Here is a 15,673-nt window from a genome sequence, read left to right as displayed (position 1 = left end):
TTCAGGTACCCTGCACCAGGACGGTACCGCCGCGCCGCCTGCTTCCCAGAGCGGCAACACGGACGGAAGTGCAGCCACGGCCCCACGCTCAAGGGTTTACAGCCTGTTCCTCCACCAACTCCGGAAGCTTGGCCTTTGCGCGGGCAGATCCAGCATCTCGCGTCATCGCACTTTCTCCTCCTCCTCAAGCAAATCATCGGTGCCCATGCATCTTGATTCTTGACCAGGGGAGGCGAACCGTGCCCCCTTGCGTCTCATCTCAACACGCCAAAGCAAGTCGAAAAGGGGAAAGAGGAATGGCCATCTATGCCCCGAATGCTCCCGTAACTTGCCCATCATCAAAAGGAGGAGGATGCTCGTCGGAGGATTGCGCCGGAAGCTATGCCCGGATCGGGGCTTGCCGCCGCCCCACCTCAAAGCAAAAACACCTCTGAGCTCTACCCAGCCATGTGACCCAAGGAACAAGTATTAACACATCAAGTAAAAGAAGGCAGCGCATCTATAATTAGTTCGCAGATTTACGCAAAGAATTGACACTACATTGGGAGCCAAAAAGGGAAGATTACTGGACCGTCTATTTATCAGGTGCCCGAAATAACGTTTTCATCAGTCATTTTATTTCCTGACTTTGGCCTCCATCATGCCGCAGACTGTCCATCTTCTCCGTCCCCATCTTCAGTTCCTCCTCCCCCTCAGCCCCCCCCCCCCCCCTTTTTTTTTTTTTTTTTTTCCCCCCCCCCTTTTTCCCCCCCCCCCTCCCCTCAGAACCTTCCCTCGCCGCCCCGGCCACCCCTCTAAGCCCTGCACCACCGGAGAAAATCTTCGATAGATCCCCTGCACCCCCACCCCTAAGATAGATAACGGGTAGTGAATCCGCCCTAGTGAGACCCTGGCTTCCCACTAAGATAGATGGTGGGGCCATGGTTTTCTCCGGCGAGGTCCATCTTCTCCTGCGAGATCGGGATGGACTAGAATATGTGACTTTGCGAATAAAATTTCCACGCACCTGAGATATAGCAAAACTGAAGATTATTTCAAAAACATGTGTAAGGGAAAAGTCAACGATGTCGTGCACGACCATCGAGGCTATAGAAAACTTCGTACAGTTCCGGCCGACACACGGCAAATCAAAACCCAGGATATCAAGCAAAACGTTGTGAAATTGAAGAAAGAAAATTAACGAAGTAGTGTTTTGTTCGTGCTGCACGACGATGATAGTTAAGGCAGCATCCATACAAAATGAGCAAGCAAGCAAACAAAGCGGCGGTCAGCTCACAGACACATTCGACCGGGTCGTCGGTTCGGTTCACTCATCTGTGATGATTTGAGGACGTCCGTCGTGGACCAGACTACCAGAGAGCTTCGGCAAATCAGCAGAGATCAGGCCGGCCAACGCCGTTCACCTTCACCGGGAGTATATACCGTGGGGCGAGCGGGAGCCGGCGGTGGTGGAGAAATCGGAGCTGGTCACCGGGATGGAGATGGACAGCTTGGTGGCCGAGAAGGCCTCATTGTTGTGGTTGGAGTCATGGTCCTGCAGCTCCGGCCACGAGTCCCTGTCCTTGGGCCACTCGTCGAAGAAGGGCCGCAGCGTCTGGTTCTCCTGCTTCACCGCCGACTCGTCGTCGTCGAAGCCGCCGCCCACGCCGAAGAAGGACAGCGGCTCCCTCTCCGTCTTGGCCAGCGAGCAGATCGCGCTCTGGTCCAGGTCGCTCAGGGTGCTCAGCATGGGGTAGCTCGAGAGTGAGAAGGACGAGTTCTGGGCCGGCAGCAGGCGCCATGAGTAGTTGTCCATGGCGGTGTCCATGGCCGCACTGATGAACTGGTTGTGCTCCTCCATCGCCGAAGTCCTAAACCCATAGGCAGAATACCTGAATTGCACGAGTCAGATTTGCAGCATAGTGATTAATAACAAATGCAAACATCTCCTCACTGTACTGAAGTTCTATTGCTGAAACTTATTGGACAGCAATGATCTAGGATATGTATACAGTAGGCTTCACGTTATCTCTAAACGTGGAACCCATTTCTTGGCTACTAGACAAAACAAAAGGGACATGCTACTATACGAGCAATTGTTGCTGCACATTTTTAAAGCAGGAGCTCCTGACAGGAGAAAAACAAAAGTAGGAAGCCAGACATCTAAGCAAACATGATTGGCAGCAACGCAGCATCATGCATGTGTTGGCTGCCCCGCAGGTAGGTAACCCTACTACTACAATGACAGGGCTTCGGTAAAGGGACACTGCTGGTAACTCATCACAAAGTTCTGATGAAGCAAACCCCAGAAATAAAAGCTCGAGGATGGATGGATGGATGGGCAAAAGGTCATGGGCTTCCATAATCATGCTAGCCTTTTCAGATGGTTTCAGGTGTAGGGAAAGGCAGGAACTGGTAAGTTTTGCTGCAGCAGAACTGACATTATTTTCTAGCCCAGCCCCAAACATGGAAAACAAACATGGGTCAGCAGAATAAAAGATAAGCAGCAAGCAGCAGGGGCTAGGTCTGAACATAAAACGCAGATACAGTTTCATCTGTTGCACGCAGAGTATGCGTGTGAATCTAGTTTAGAAGAACGCTCTGCTCTGAACTTGCATCAGAGCAGAGCACCACTCTGTTTCGCAATCTTCTCAGGCTAAAATCTGCCCCACAAAGCATGGCCAGATACTGCAAAGCAATTACCTAAGCGAGCACAGATCATGCTACTAACGGTGTCAGAAGAGCACTAGTGCTAGTCTGATCAACACAGGCTCTGCCTGTCTACTGATGCAATCAAGCACAAAAATGGGAACACCACATGTTATCGGCCCTGACACCAACCACTAGGTAAAGAAAAACTAATCGGCACGGCAGCAGAGCATGCAGAAGATAAAAACGGCAGGTGATCAGCACGACGGCAGAGCATGCAGAGAAGGTTAATGGAGATCACCTGAAATCTTTGTTCCCGGCGGCGCCAGCGGTCGCGTAAGGCGCAGCAGCATTATCCATGTGCAGCTGAGCAGTAGACCCCAGGGCGAAGGAGCCGGGCGCGCCGGCGCCAGTGGCGATCGCCGGGTACGGCGAGTGGCCGTGGAACGCGGCGGCGGGGCCGTGCTGCTGCAGCTGCTGGGAGTGGGAGACGAGCTGCGTTTCCACAGGCTTTCTTGAACGGTTGCGGCCGCGGTGCATGTGGCGCTCGCAGTACTTGGAGTCCTGGGCGGCCTCCTTGGAGCACCGCCACTTCTTGCCGTCCGTCCGCCGGCACCGCCCCGGCTCCGGATCCAGCTTCTTCCCGAAGTAGGACCCGTACCCAACTGCAAGCAAATTAAGAAAACCCAGGTCAACAATGATGCGACGATGCTCCATACATCTGCACGTACGTCTGTGTCGGTGCTCATCCGGACGCAAGATCAAATCGCGCCGCCGGCCGGACGGAGACGGCGTGCAGCACGAGAGCCGTCGCGGTCGGCCGTCCTGGATCTATCTGCCCATCCAACCAATCATTCATTTACCCCGCCGGAAGGAACGAGGTATATGTGAAATTATTTCCGGGGAAAGGAGGAAGTGCGCGCGATCTACAGTGCAGCGCTTGATTATTGATCTTTTTTCTCGGGAGTCCATGTGAGGGTGGATCGCTGAAATCGCCCGTGGCAGGACCAGCCACGGCAGTGAGCGAGTGAATGCGTGGGTAAGGCTCCCAACAACCAGACAGGAATAACCCCCATGACAAGGAAGCACCAATAAACTACTAACCCAACCCACCTCCTCTACTTTTCGCTTCGTTCTTAGCCTGGGCCAAGCAAGCCTAGTGCCATCTAATCAAATCAAACCCACATGAGGATGAGGCTTCTTGAATCCAAATAAATTAAAAGACCCACCAAGAAGACAGGAGATGCTAGATGGTAGTAGGAGTAGGTGGTAGGAGCAAATCTTGAACAGGGCACGGGGCTTCTTGGATTAGAATAATGAGACCTTTGCGCGACCAAATCCGGGGGAGGATTAACAAATGACCGGAGCAATTAACAAAGAGACGAGCTAGGAGGTCGAGTACACCTGAAATCTCTCGATCCCAATAAACAAGCCGAGCAAATCGCACGGGGGAATGCAAAAGCGTGTAGATAGAAGGTGGTAGGAGGAGGAGGAGGAATCTATGGGGGGGCACGTACGGGCGTGGTGGTGGTAGAAGCGCGAGGCGAGGGAGTCGAAGCCCCGGCGGATGGGGAGGAGGAGATCCGGCGGGACGGGCACGCCGGCGACGAGGTACTTGTAGATGAGCGCCTGCTGCTCCAGCTCCTCGTACTGCGCCGCCGTGAAGGTCGCCGGCCTCGCCGCCGCCCACCTCGCGCCGCTCATCGCGTGCTGCTGCTGCTGCTGCTGCTGCGCCGCCTCCTCCCCTGCCCTGCACACACACACACACAAACACGCCGGAGCCGGTCACCGCATTAGCTAACACCTCGAGCTACAGATAGAAGTTGATACAAAGAAAGAAAAGAGGGAGCTGGCCGGCGGGCTTACGAGTAGAGAGGGGAGGAGCGGCAGAAGGGGAAGATGGGGGAGGAGCGGTGGTGGTCGGCTGCCGGCGACAGGGAGGCAAAGGGCATCGCCATATATGCCGCTCTCTCTCTCTCTCTCTCTCTCCTCTGCTGCGGCTGCGGCTGCGGCTGCTGCTTGGCTCCGGTCCGGTCCGGTCCGGCCTCCCCTTTTAATGTGCCGTGCTTTTGCCTTTTACTCCTACTTGCCTGGTGGCGCTGTGCTGTGTGTGTCTCTTTCCCTCGCTGCGCAGGGCAGGGCTCGATCTGCTGCCTGGTGAGAGTGAGACGACGACGAGAAGGGGGGCAGCGGGATGGATATATAGGACTAGGAGCCCTGGTGAAGTGGTGATAGGCGCAGCAGCGGCAGCGCCGTGTGGGGGTGAGGCCGACACGGCAGGGTTCCAGCTTAGAGCAACTCTAGCTAAAAATCTGTACCGTCAAGTTCGTTTGAGGGATCCTCTAAAACGAATTTGCACTGTCAAACCTGGACACGCGGTGGAAACCACCAAGCTGAAGTACGGTAGGGGCAGAGCGAATCTTCGATGGAGTAGTGAAATGCTTTGAGATCGGAAAGAACACCAACAACGAAAGCACTCTACTGGGCAGACACTGACACCGAGAGAGACGAAAACTAGGGAAGCAAATGTGATTAGAGACCCCAGTAGTCCTAGCCGTAAACGATGGATACTAGTGTTGTGTGGCTCGACCCGTGCAGTGATCGCACATCACGACAGAATAGATTAACTAAAAAACGACACTGTAAATTTAAAACGATGTTCGTGCCACAAAAGTTCATCACGGGAGTTCATCGTACATTTAAACATAAAAACATAGATCAAACTAATCTAAACCTAGGGGTGGGCGGCTCATGGCTTGCCGCCGAGGTAGAGCTCCTCCTCCGACCTCCGGAGAGCATTGGTGTACGCATGCTCTTCCTTGGCGGCGGCGAGACGCTCGTCGACGCCTTCTTCTCCGGCCACCACCGCGCGCTGCTCGGCAAGGAGCTCGTCCCTCGTCTCGCGACACCTCTTGGTGTGCGACCAAAGAGCACCGCCAAATATGGAGGATGGGAACTCCAGATGCACTTTAACCGCTATCCGGAAAATATAGCAGTGGAGGAGGATTTTAACGAGATCCCTCTATATTCTTTTACGGGCAAGCCATTTTTAGCAGATCTGCTCGGGCCCGAAAATGTGCAAAACCTGTAAAACGCCCGGAATTATAAGGGGCGGTGAGATTTTAGCAGATCTACTAGAGTTGCTCTTAAGGCACCACGAGCGCCTACGTCGATCGAGGATGTGCTCGCTTCCAAAAGAAAATTTATAAACCTACTTGTGCCTGCTAAGGCCGATTGTCTAGCCTTCAATTTAATCTTCTCGACGAGTCGGTCTAAGCTGAGTCGGGAGTTGTCGGAGATGACCATGTTACGTGATGGAAATATGCCCTAGAGCCCTAGAGGTAATAATAAAATAGTTATTATTATATTTCCTTAATCATGATAAAGGTTTATTATTCATGCTAGAGTTGTATTGACCGGAAACTTAAATACATGTGGATACATAAACAAATATCGTGTCCCTAGTGAGTCTCTACTAGACTAGCTCGTTGATCAAAAATGGTTAAGGTTTTCTAACCATAGACATGAGTTGTCACTTGATGACGAGATCACATCATTAGGAGAATGATGTGATGGACACGACCTATCCGTTAGCTTAGCATATCATCGTTCAGTTTATTGCTATTGCTTTCTTAATGTCAAATACATATTCCTTCGACTATGAGATCATGCAACTCCCAAATACCGGAGGAATACCTTGTGTGCTATCAAACATCGCAACGTAACTGGGTGATCATAAAGATGCTCTACAGGTATCTCCGAAGGTGTCTATTGAGTTGGCATGGATCGAGATTAGGATTTGTCACTCCGTGTATCGGAGAGGTATCTCTGGGCCCTCTCAGCAATAAACATCACAATGAGCTTGCAAGCAAAATGACTAAGGAGTTAGTTACGAGATGTTGCATTACGGAATGAGTAAAGAGACTTGCCAGTAATGAGATTGAACTAGGTATGGAGATACCGACGATGGAATCTCGGGCAAGTAACAAACCGACAGACAAAGGGAATCACGTATGTTGTCATAATGGTTCGACCGATAAAGATCTTCATAGAATATGTGGGAATCAATATGGGCATCTAGGTTTCGCTACTGGTTATTGACCGGAGAGGTGTCTCGGTCATGTCTACATAGTTCTTGAACCCGTAGGATCCGCACGCTTAACGTTCGTTGACGATATAGTATTATACGAGTCATGTGATTTGGTGAACGAATGTTGTTCGGAGTCCCGGATGAGATCACAGACATGACGAGGAGCTCCGGAATAGTCCGAAGATAAAGATCGATATATAGGACGATAATATTTGGACATCGGAAGAGTTTCGGGAGGTACCCAGTAGTCGTCGGATCACCGAAAGGTCATCTCGTGTTAGTTTGAAACCGATTCAAATTCAAATTCAAAATCAAGCAAACAATAAATTTTTTCAAATATTAAAACTAAAATGTTTGGAGTGAACCAAATATTGCATAGGTAATTAGGGTGGAGAGACCACATTTTTATGAAATAATTAAATGCTCTTGAATAAATAAAATAGCATGAAAAACATTTAGTTAAATACCTTTTATACTTTATAGAATTTTAAACTAATTTATTTGGGGTTTAAACTTTTGTGGCCATGGTGTAATTCATAATAACTAATTTAGGTATTGATAATATATTTTACAAAACTAAAATAAATTGATGAAGCTAATAAAACAGAAAAGAAATAAAAAGGAAAACAAATAAAAAGGCAAAGGCCACCCCCCCCCGCTTTTTTCCCATTGGGCCTCTTGGCCCAGTCGGCTCCGTCCACCAGGCCGGCCCAGCTCGCCACCCCTCACTCCCCTTATCCCACCCCGACGGAAACCCTAACCCCTCACCGCCCCACTCGCCCCTTCCACTCCCCCACGTCTCTCCTCCACCTCCCATCGATCCCGATCTGGATCGGAAAAAGGGGGGCTCGGACCACGCCGCCGCCGCCTAGGACCACCTCGTCGGCGCCTCCTCTCCCCCGACACCCAAGACGTCGCGACCTCGCCGACCTGCCTCCTCCTCCTCGTCGGCCTGCACCTCGTCACCACGTCGCCGTTGTCTCCATCTCCTCCTCACGCCCCATTGCCCCAGACCCTACGACCCCGGCGAGGCCACAACCTCCGCCCCCTCCTCTTTGTCTCTCTTGCGCGCCCGCTGTCCCCGTGCGCTGATGCCTGCCGCGTTGCTGCTCGCCGCGGCCGGCGCCTCCCCTACAGCCGCCTCCCCGCGCACTCGCCCCTGCCCGCCTGCGGCAGGGCCGCGCTAGCCCCGCGTGCCCCGGCCACCTTCCGTTCGCCCGCGCTTCGGCAGGTCCCCGCGCGCGCGCTCTGCCTGCTACCCTGCCCCCGCCTGCTCCGCTGCATTTCCCCTCCTCGCCCGCTTCCGTAGCTGCCGCCGCGCCCCCACACACGCCACCGCAACCGCCGTCCGCTCGCGCGCTACTGTGCCGCGCTCGTCGCCGCCCCATGCCCGGTGCCGCTCGGGCTCCCTCCGCCCGCTGCCTCCGCCGCCTTCTGAAGGAAATATGCCCTAGAGGCAATAATAAAGTTATTATTTATTTCCTTATATCATGATAAATGTTTATTATTCATGCTAGAATTGTATTAACCGGAAACATAATACATGTGTGAATACATAGACAAACTTGGTGTCACTAGTATGCCTCTACTTGACTAGCTCGTTAATCAAAGATGGTTATGTTTCCTAACCATGAACAAAGAGTTGTTATTTGATTAACGGGATCACATCATTAGGTGAATGATCTGATTGACATGACCCATTCCATTAGCTTAGCACCCGATCGTTTAGTATGTTGCTATTGCTTTCTTCATGACTTATACATGTTCCTATGACTATGAGATTATGCAACTCCCGTTTGCCGGAGGAACACTTTGTGTGCTACCAAACGTCACAACGTAAATGGGTGATTATAAAGGAGCTCTACAGGTGTCTCCAAAGGTAGATGTTGGGTTGGCGTATTTCGAGATTAGGATTTGTCACTCCGATTGTCGGAGAGGTATCTCTGGGCCCTCTCGGTAATGCACATCACATAAGCCTTGCAAGCATTGCGACTAATGAGTTAGTTGCGAGATGATGTATTACACAACGAGTAAAGAGACTTGCCGGTAACGAGATTGAACTAGGTATTGGATACCGACGATCGAATCTCGGGCAAGTAACATGCCGATGACAAAGGGAACAACGTATGATGTTATGCGGTCCGACCGATAAAGATCTTCGTAGAATATGTAGGAGCCAATATGGGCATCCAGGTCCCGCTATTGGTTATTGACCGGAGATATGTCTCAGTCATGTCTACATTGTTCTCGAACCGTAGGGTCCGCACGCTTAACGTTACGATGACAGTTATTATGAGTTTATGCATTTTGATGTACTAAAGTTAGTTCGGAGTCCCGGATGTGATCATGGACATGACGAGGAGTCTCGAAATGGTCGAGACATAAAGATGGATATATTGGATGACTATATTCGGACACCGGAAGCGTTCCGGATTAGTATCGGATAAAACCGGAGCACCGGGGGGTTACCGGAACCCCCCGGGGGGTTAATGGGCCTCATGGGCCTAATGTGGAGAAGAGGAAGGGGCTGCCAGGGCAGGCCGCGCACCCCCTCTCCCCCTAGTCCGAATTGGACAAGGAGGGAGGGGCGGCGCCCCCCTTTCCTATTCTCCCTCCACCTCTCCTAGTTGGACAAGGAAAAGGGGAGGGGAGTCCTACTCCCACCTCCTGCGCGCCTCCATAGGGCCGGCCGCACCCCCCCCTTGGATCCTTTATATACGGGGGCAGGGGGCACCCCTAGACACACAAGTTGATCCACGTGATCGTTCCTTAGCCGTGTGCGGTGCCCCCTGCCACCATATTCCACCTCGATCATATCGTTGTAGTGCTTAGGCGAAGCCCTGCGTCGGTAGAACATCATCATCGTCACCACGCCGTTGTGCTGACAGAACTCATCCCCGAAGCTTTGCTGGATCGGAGCCCGGGGAGCGTCATCGAGCTGTATGTGTGCTAAGAACTCGGAGGTGCCGGAGTAACGGTGCTTGGATCGGTCGGATCAGGAAGACGTACGACTACTTCCTCTACGTTGCGTCAACACTTTCGTTGCGGTCTACGAGGGTATGTAGACAACACTCTCCTCTCTTGTTGCTATGCATCACCATGATCTTGCGTGTGCGTAGGAAAACTATTGAAATTACTACGAAACCCAATAGTGGCATCCGAGCCTAGGTTTTATGGTTTGATATTATTTGTACGAGTAGAACACAAGCGAGTTGTGGGCGATATAAGTCATACTGCCTACCAGCATGTCATACTTTGGTTCGGCGGTATTGTTGGATGAAGCGGCCCGGACCAACATTACGCGTACGCTTACGCGAGACCGGTTCTCCCGACGTGCTTTGCACAGAGGTGGCTCGCGGGTGACTGTTTCTCCAACTTTAGTTGAATCGAGTGTGGCTACGCCCGGTCCTTGCGAAGGTTAAAATGGCATCAACTTGACAAACTATCGTTGTGGTTTTGATGCGTAGGTGAGATTGGTTCTTGCTTAAGCCCGTAGCAGCCACGTAAAACTTGCAACAACAAAGTAGAGGACGTCTAACTTGTTTTTGCAGGGCATGTTGTGATGTGATATGGTCAAGACATGATTACTAAATTATTATTGTATGAGATGATCATGTTTTGTAACCGAGTTATCGGCAACTGGCAGGAGCCATATGGTTGTCGCTTTATTGTATGCAATGCAATCGCGCTGTAATGCTTTACTTTATCACTAAGCGGTAGCGATAGTCGTGGAAGCATAAGATTGGCGAGACGACAACGATGCTACGATGGAGATCAAGGTGTCGCGCCGGTGACGATGGTGATCACGACGATGCTTCAAATATGGAGATCACAAGCACAAGATGATGATGGCCATATCATATCACTTATATTGATTGCATGTGATGTTTATCTTTTTATGCATCTTATCTTGCTTTGATTGACGGTAGCATTATAAGATGATCTCTCACTAATTATCATGAAGTGTTCTCCCTGAGTATGCACCGTTGCGAAAGTTCTTCGTGCTGAGACACCACGTGATGATCGGGTGTGATAGGCTCTATGTTCAAATACAACGGGTGCAAATCAGTTGCACACGCGGAATACTCAGGTTATACTTGACGAGCCAAGCATATACAGATATGGCCTCGGAACACGGAGACCGAATGGTCGAGCGTGAATCATATAGTAGATATGATCAACATAGTGATGTTCACCAATGAAACTACTCCATCCTCACGTGATGATCGGAACATGGGTTTAGTTGAATTTGGATCACTGTGATCACTTAGAGGATAGAGGATGTCTATCTAAGTGGGAGTTCTTTAATATTGATTATTGAACTTAAATTTATCATGAAACTTAGTACCTGATAGTATTTGCTTGTTTATGTTTGATTGTAGATAGATGGCTCGTGCTGTTGTTCCGTTTGAATTTTAATGCGTTCCTTGAAAACAAGGTTGAAAGATGATGGTAGCAATTAACAGACTGGGTCCGTAACTTGAGGATTTATCCTCATTGCTGCACAGAAGAATTACGTCCTGAAAGCACCGCTGTGTGCCAGGCCTGCTGCTGGAGCAACACCAGATGTTATGAACATCTGGCAGAGCAAAGCTGATGACTACTCGATAGTTCAGTGTGCCATGCTTTACGGCTTAGAATCGGGACTTCAACACGTTTTGAACGTCATGGAGCATATGAGATGTTCCATGAGTTGAATTTAATATTTCAAGCAAATGCCCGGATTGAGAGATATGAAGTCTCCAATAGTTCTATAGCTGCAAGATGGAGGAGAACAGTTCTGTCAGTGAGCATATACTCAAAATGTCTGGGTATAATAATCACTTGATTCAATTGGGAGTTAATCTTCGATGATTGCGTCATTGACAGAATTCTCCAATCACTGCCACCAAGCTACAGAGCTTCGTGATGAACTATAATATGCAAGGGATGAATAAGACTATTACCGAGCTCTTCGCAATGCAGAAAGCCGCGGAGGTAGAAATCAAAGAAGGAGCATCAAGTGTTGATGGTCAACAAGACCACTAGTTTCAAGAAAAAGGGCAAAGGGAAGAAGAAGGGGAACTTCAAGAAGAACGCAAGCAAGTTGCTGCTCAAGAGAAGAAACCCAAGTCTGGACCTAAGCCTGAAACTGAGTGCTTCTACTGCAAGCTGACTAGTCACTGGAAGCGGAACTGCCCCAAGTATTTGGCGGATAAGAAGGATGGCAAGGGGAACAAAGGTATATGTGATATACATGTTATTGATGTGTACCTTACTAATGCTCGCAGTAGCACCTGGGTATTTGATACTGGTTCTGTTGCTAATATTTGCAACTCGAAACAAGGACTACGGATTAAGCGAAGATTGACTAAGGACTGAGGTGACGATGCGTGTGGGAAATGGTTCCAAAGTCGATGTGATCGCGGTCGACACGCTACCTCTACATCTACCTTCGGGATTAGTATTAGACCTAAGTTATTTGGTGCCAGCGTTGAGCATGAACATTATATCTGAATCTTGGTTAATGCGAGACGGTTATTCATTTAAATCAGAGAATAATGGTTGTTCTATTTATATGAGTAATATCTTTTATGGTCATGCACCCTTGAAGAGTGGTCTATTCTTATTGAATCTCGATAGTAGTGATACACATATTCATAATGTTGAAGCCAAAAGATGCAGAGTTGATAATGATGGTGCAACTTATTTGTGGCACTGCCGTTTATGTCATATTGGTGTAAAGCGCATCAAGAAACTCCATACTGATGGACTTTTGGAACCACTTGATTATGAATCACTTGGTACTTGCGAACCGTGCCTCATGGGCAAGATGACTAAAACACCGTTCTCCGATACTATGGAGAGAGCAATAGATTTGTTGGAAATTATACATACAGATGTATGTGGTCCGATGAATATTGAGGCTCGTGGCGGATATCATTATTTTCTCACCTTCACAGATGACTTAAGCAGATATGGGTATATCTACTTAATGAAACATAAGTCCTGAAACATTTGAAAAGTTCAAAGAATTTCAGAGTGAAGTTGAAAATCATCGTAACAAGAAAATAAAGTTTCTATGATCTGATCGTGGAGGAGAATATTTGAGTTACGAGTTTGGTGTACATTTGAAAATTATGGAATAGTTTCGCAACTCACGCCACCCGGAACACCACAGCGTAATGGTGTGTCCGAACGTCGTAATCGTACTTTACTAGATATGGTGCGATCTATGATGTCTCTTACTGATTTACCGCTATCGTTTTGGGGATACGCTCTAGAGACGGCCGCATTCACGTTAAATAGGGCACCATCAAAATCCGTTGAGACGACGCCTTATGAACTGTGGTTTGGCAAGAAACCAAAGTTGTCGTTTCTGAAAGTTTGGGGCTGCGATGCTTATGTGAAAAAGCTTCAACCTGATAAGCTCGAACCCAAATCGGAGAAATGTGTCTTCATAGGATATCCAAAGGAAACTATTGGATACACCTTCTATCACAGATCCGAAGGCAAGACTTTTGTTGCTAAATTCGGAAACTTTCTGGAGAAGGAGTTTCTCTCGAAAGAAGTGAGTGGGAGGAAAGTAGAACTTGACGAGGTAACTGTACCTGCTCCCTTATTGGAAAGTAGTACATCACAGAAAACTGTTTCAGTGACACCTACACCAGTTAGTGAGGAAGCTAATGATGATGATCATGAAACTTCAGATCAAGATACTACTGAACCTCGTAGATCAACCAGAGTAAGATCCGCGCCAGAGTGGTACGGTAATCCTGTTCTGGAAGTCATGCTACTAGATCATGATGAACCTACGAACTATGAAGAAGCGATGGTGAGCCCAGATTCCGCAAAATGGCTTGAAGCCATGAAATCTGAGATGGGATCCATGTATGAGAACAAAGTATGGACTTTGGTTGACTTGCCCGATGATCGGCAAGCAATTGAGAATAAATGGATCTTCAAGAAGAAGACTGACGCTGACGGTAATATTACTGTCTACAAAGCTCGACTTGTCGCAAAAGGTTTTCGGGAAGTTCAAGGGATTGACTACGATGAGACCTTCTCACCCGTAGCGATGCTTAAGTCTGTCCGAATCATGTTAGCAATTGCCGCATTTTATGATTATGAAATTTGGCAGATGGATGTCAAAACTGCATTCCTGAATGGATTTCTGGAAGAAGAGTTGTATATGATGCAACCGGAAGGTTTTGTCGATCCAAAGGGAGCTAACAAAGTGTGCAAGCTCCAGCGATCCATTTATGGACTGGTGCAAGCCTCTCGGAGTTGGAATAAACGTTTTGATAGTGTGATCAAAGCATTTGGTTTTATACAGACTTTCGGAGAAGCCTGTATTTACAAGAAAGTGAGCGGGAGCTCTGTAGCATTTCTGATATTATATGTGGATGACATATTACTGATTGGAAATGATATAGAATTTCTGGATAGCATAAAGGGATACTTGAATAAGAGTTTTTCAATGAAAGACCTCGGTGAAGCTGCTTACATATTAGGCATAAAGATCTATAGAGATAGATCAAAACGCTTAATTGGACTTTCACAAAGCACATACCTTGACAAGATTTTGAAAAAGTTCAAAATGCATAAAGCAAAGAAAGGGTTCTTGCCTGTGTTACAAGGTGTGAAGTTGAGTCAGACTCAATGTCCGACCATTGCAGAAGATAGAGAGAAAATGAAAGATGTTCCCTATGCTTCAGCCATAGGCTCTATCATGTATGCAATGCTGTGTACCAGACCTGATGTGTGCCTTGCCATAAGCTTAGCAGGGAGGTACCAAAGTAATCCAGGAGTGGATCACTGGACAGCGGTCAAGAACATTCTGAAATATCTGAAAAGGACTAAGGATATGTTTCTCGTATATGGAGGTGACAAAGAGCTCATCGTAAAAGGTTACGTTGATGCAAGTTTTGACACTGATCCGGACGATTCTAAATCGCAGACCGGATACATATTTATATTAAACGGTGGAGCTGTCAGTTGGTGCAGTTCTAAACAAAGCGTCGTAGCGGGATCTACATATGAAGCTGAGTACATAGCTGCTTCACGTGCCGCCAGGCTTGCAGAGCCATCTCATCATCGTGCGTGGAGTGAGCACAACTTCACCCAAAAGAGGCGGATGTGGATGCTTCTTTCACAATCACACACAAGCTCCAAGATCTCCTCGCGCGCAGCGCAGGCTCGCAGAGGCGTACGTACACAAGAAAAAAGCCCACGGAGACGGAGACGGCAGGTTGCGCCTGCCTGACACAATGCAACTTTCCGTTGCCTTACGGCTGATGCAAAGGGTTAAAGCTAAGCTCCTCCGCTTTTCATCTGCTTTGATGTGGTTCCATGCTTTGCGTTCCAGGAATGAACATGTGTAGGAACAGGGTCCCTCTACCGCCCACGCCGCATGGGTCCGTTCTGGCCATCTTGCCCTGCTTCCTCCACATTTTCTTCAATGTTGTTGCTACATACGCGACAGAACAGAATGCCGATGTGGATTTTTTTCAGTGCGAAGAGCGAGACAATCTAGACAGAGCAGAGCTGAAACGCAGATGTCTTGGGCGCGGCAGAGATACTACATGGCAAACAAACACAGGCAAAGCCTGAAGAAACGAACCGCGTGCCTGCCTTGCATGGATGGATGCATGCATGAAGCCATGAATGAATGGGGACGGGGGGCTGCTGGAACGAATAACTTTTCGCTCATCAGCAAAATATCTGCATCTACGTTGCACCGCAACAGGATAAGTGAACAGCGGGGAGGGATAGCTCGTGGTTTTGGGATAGGAAGGAGCACAGGAATGTGGTGGCGATGGGCCATCCGTAGGCCACCTCACCGCCGGATGAGGGCACCTGTACGCGGCGAGCATCATGGGATGAGCGACTGTCCCTGCCGCTGCGTAGGTGTCCGGCTGGCTCCGGTTCGGCTTTGCTGCACAGCTGGTGCACGTGATGGGCGGCCAGGAGGCA

The 15,673-nt window shown here is 49.0% G+C and overlaps 1 protein-coding gene across 1 annotated transcript; it reads right to left on the bottom strand.

Annotated features, from left to right (window-relative positions):
• Positions 1-1,012: 1,012 nt before the first annotated feature.
• LOC125539569 (growth-regulating factor 3-like) lies at positions 1,013-4,809 on the bottom strand. The gene is made up of 4 exons (XM_048703059.1): positions 4,495-4,809; positions 4,146-4,378; positions 2,930-3,293; positions 1,013-1,871 (listed from the first exon to the last, which is right to left on the bottom strand). The coding sequence occupies exons 1-4, from the start codon at positions 4,584-4,586 to the stop codon at positions 1,406-1,408; spliced, it is 1,155 nt and encodes a 384-aa protein (XP_048559016.1). The 5' UTR covers positions 4,587-4,809; the 3' UTR covers positions 1,013-1,405.
• Positions 4,810-15,673: the final 10,864 nt, after the last annotated feature.

The sequence above is a fragment of the Triticum urartu genome, chromosome 2, assembly GCF_003073215.2.
Source record: "Triticum urartu cultivar G1812 chromosome 2, Tu2.1, whole genome shotgun sequence".
NCBI classification, from domain to species: Eukaryota; Viridiplantae; Streptophyta; class Magnoliopsida; order Poales; family Poaceae; genus Triticum; species Triticum urartu.
The sequence above is the reverse complement of the archived record's forward strand: the minus strand, read 5'-3'. Positions and strand labels throughout refer to the sequence as shown.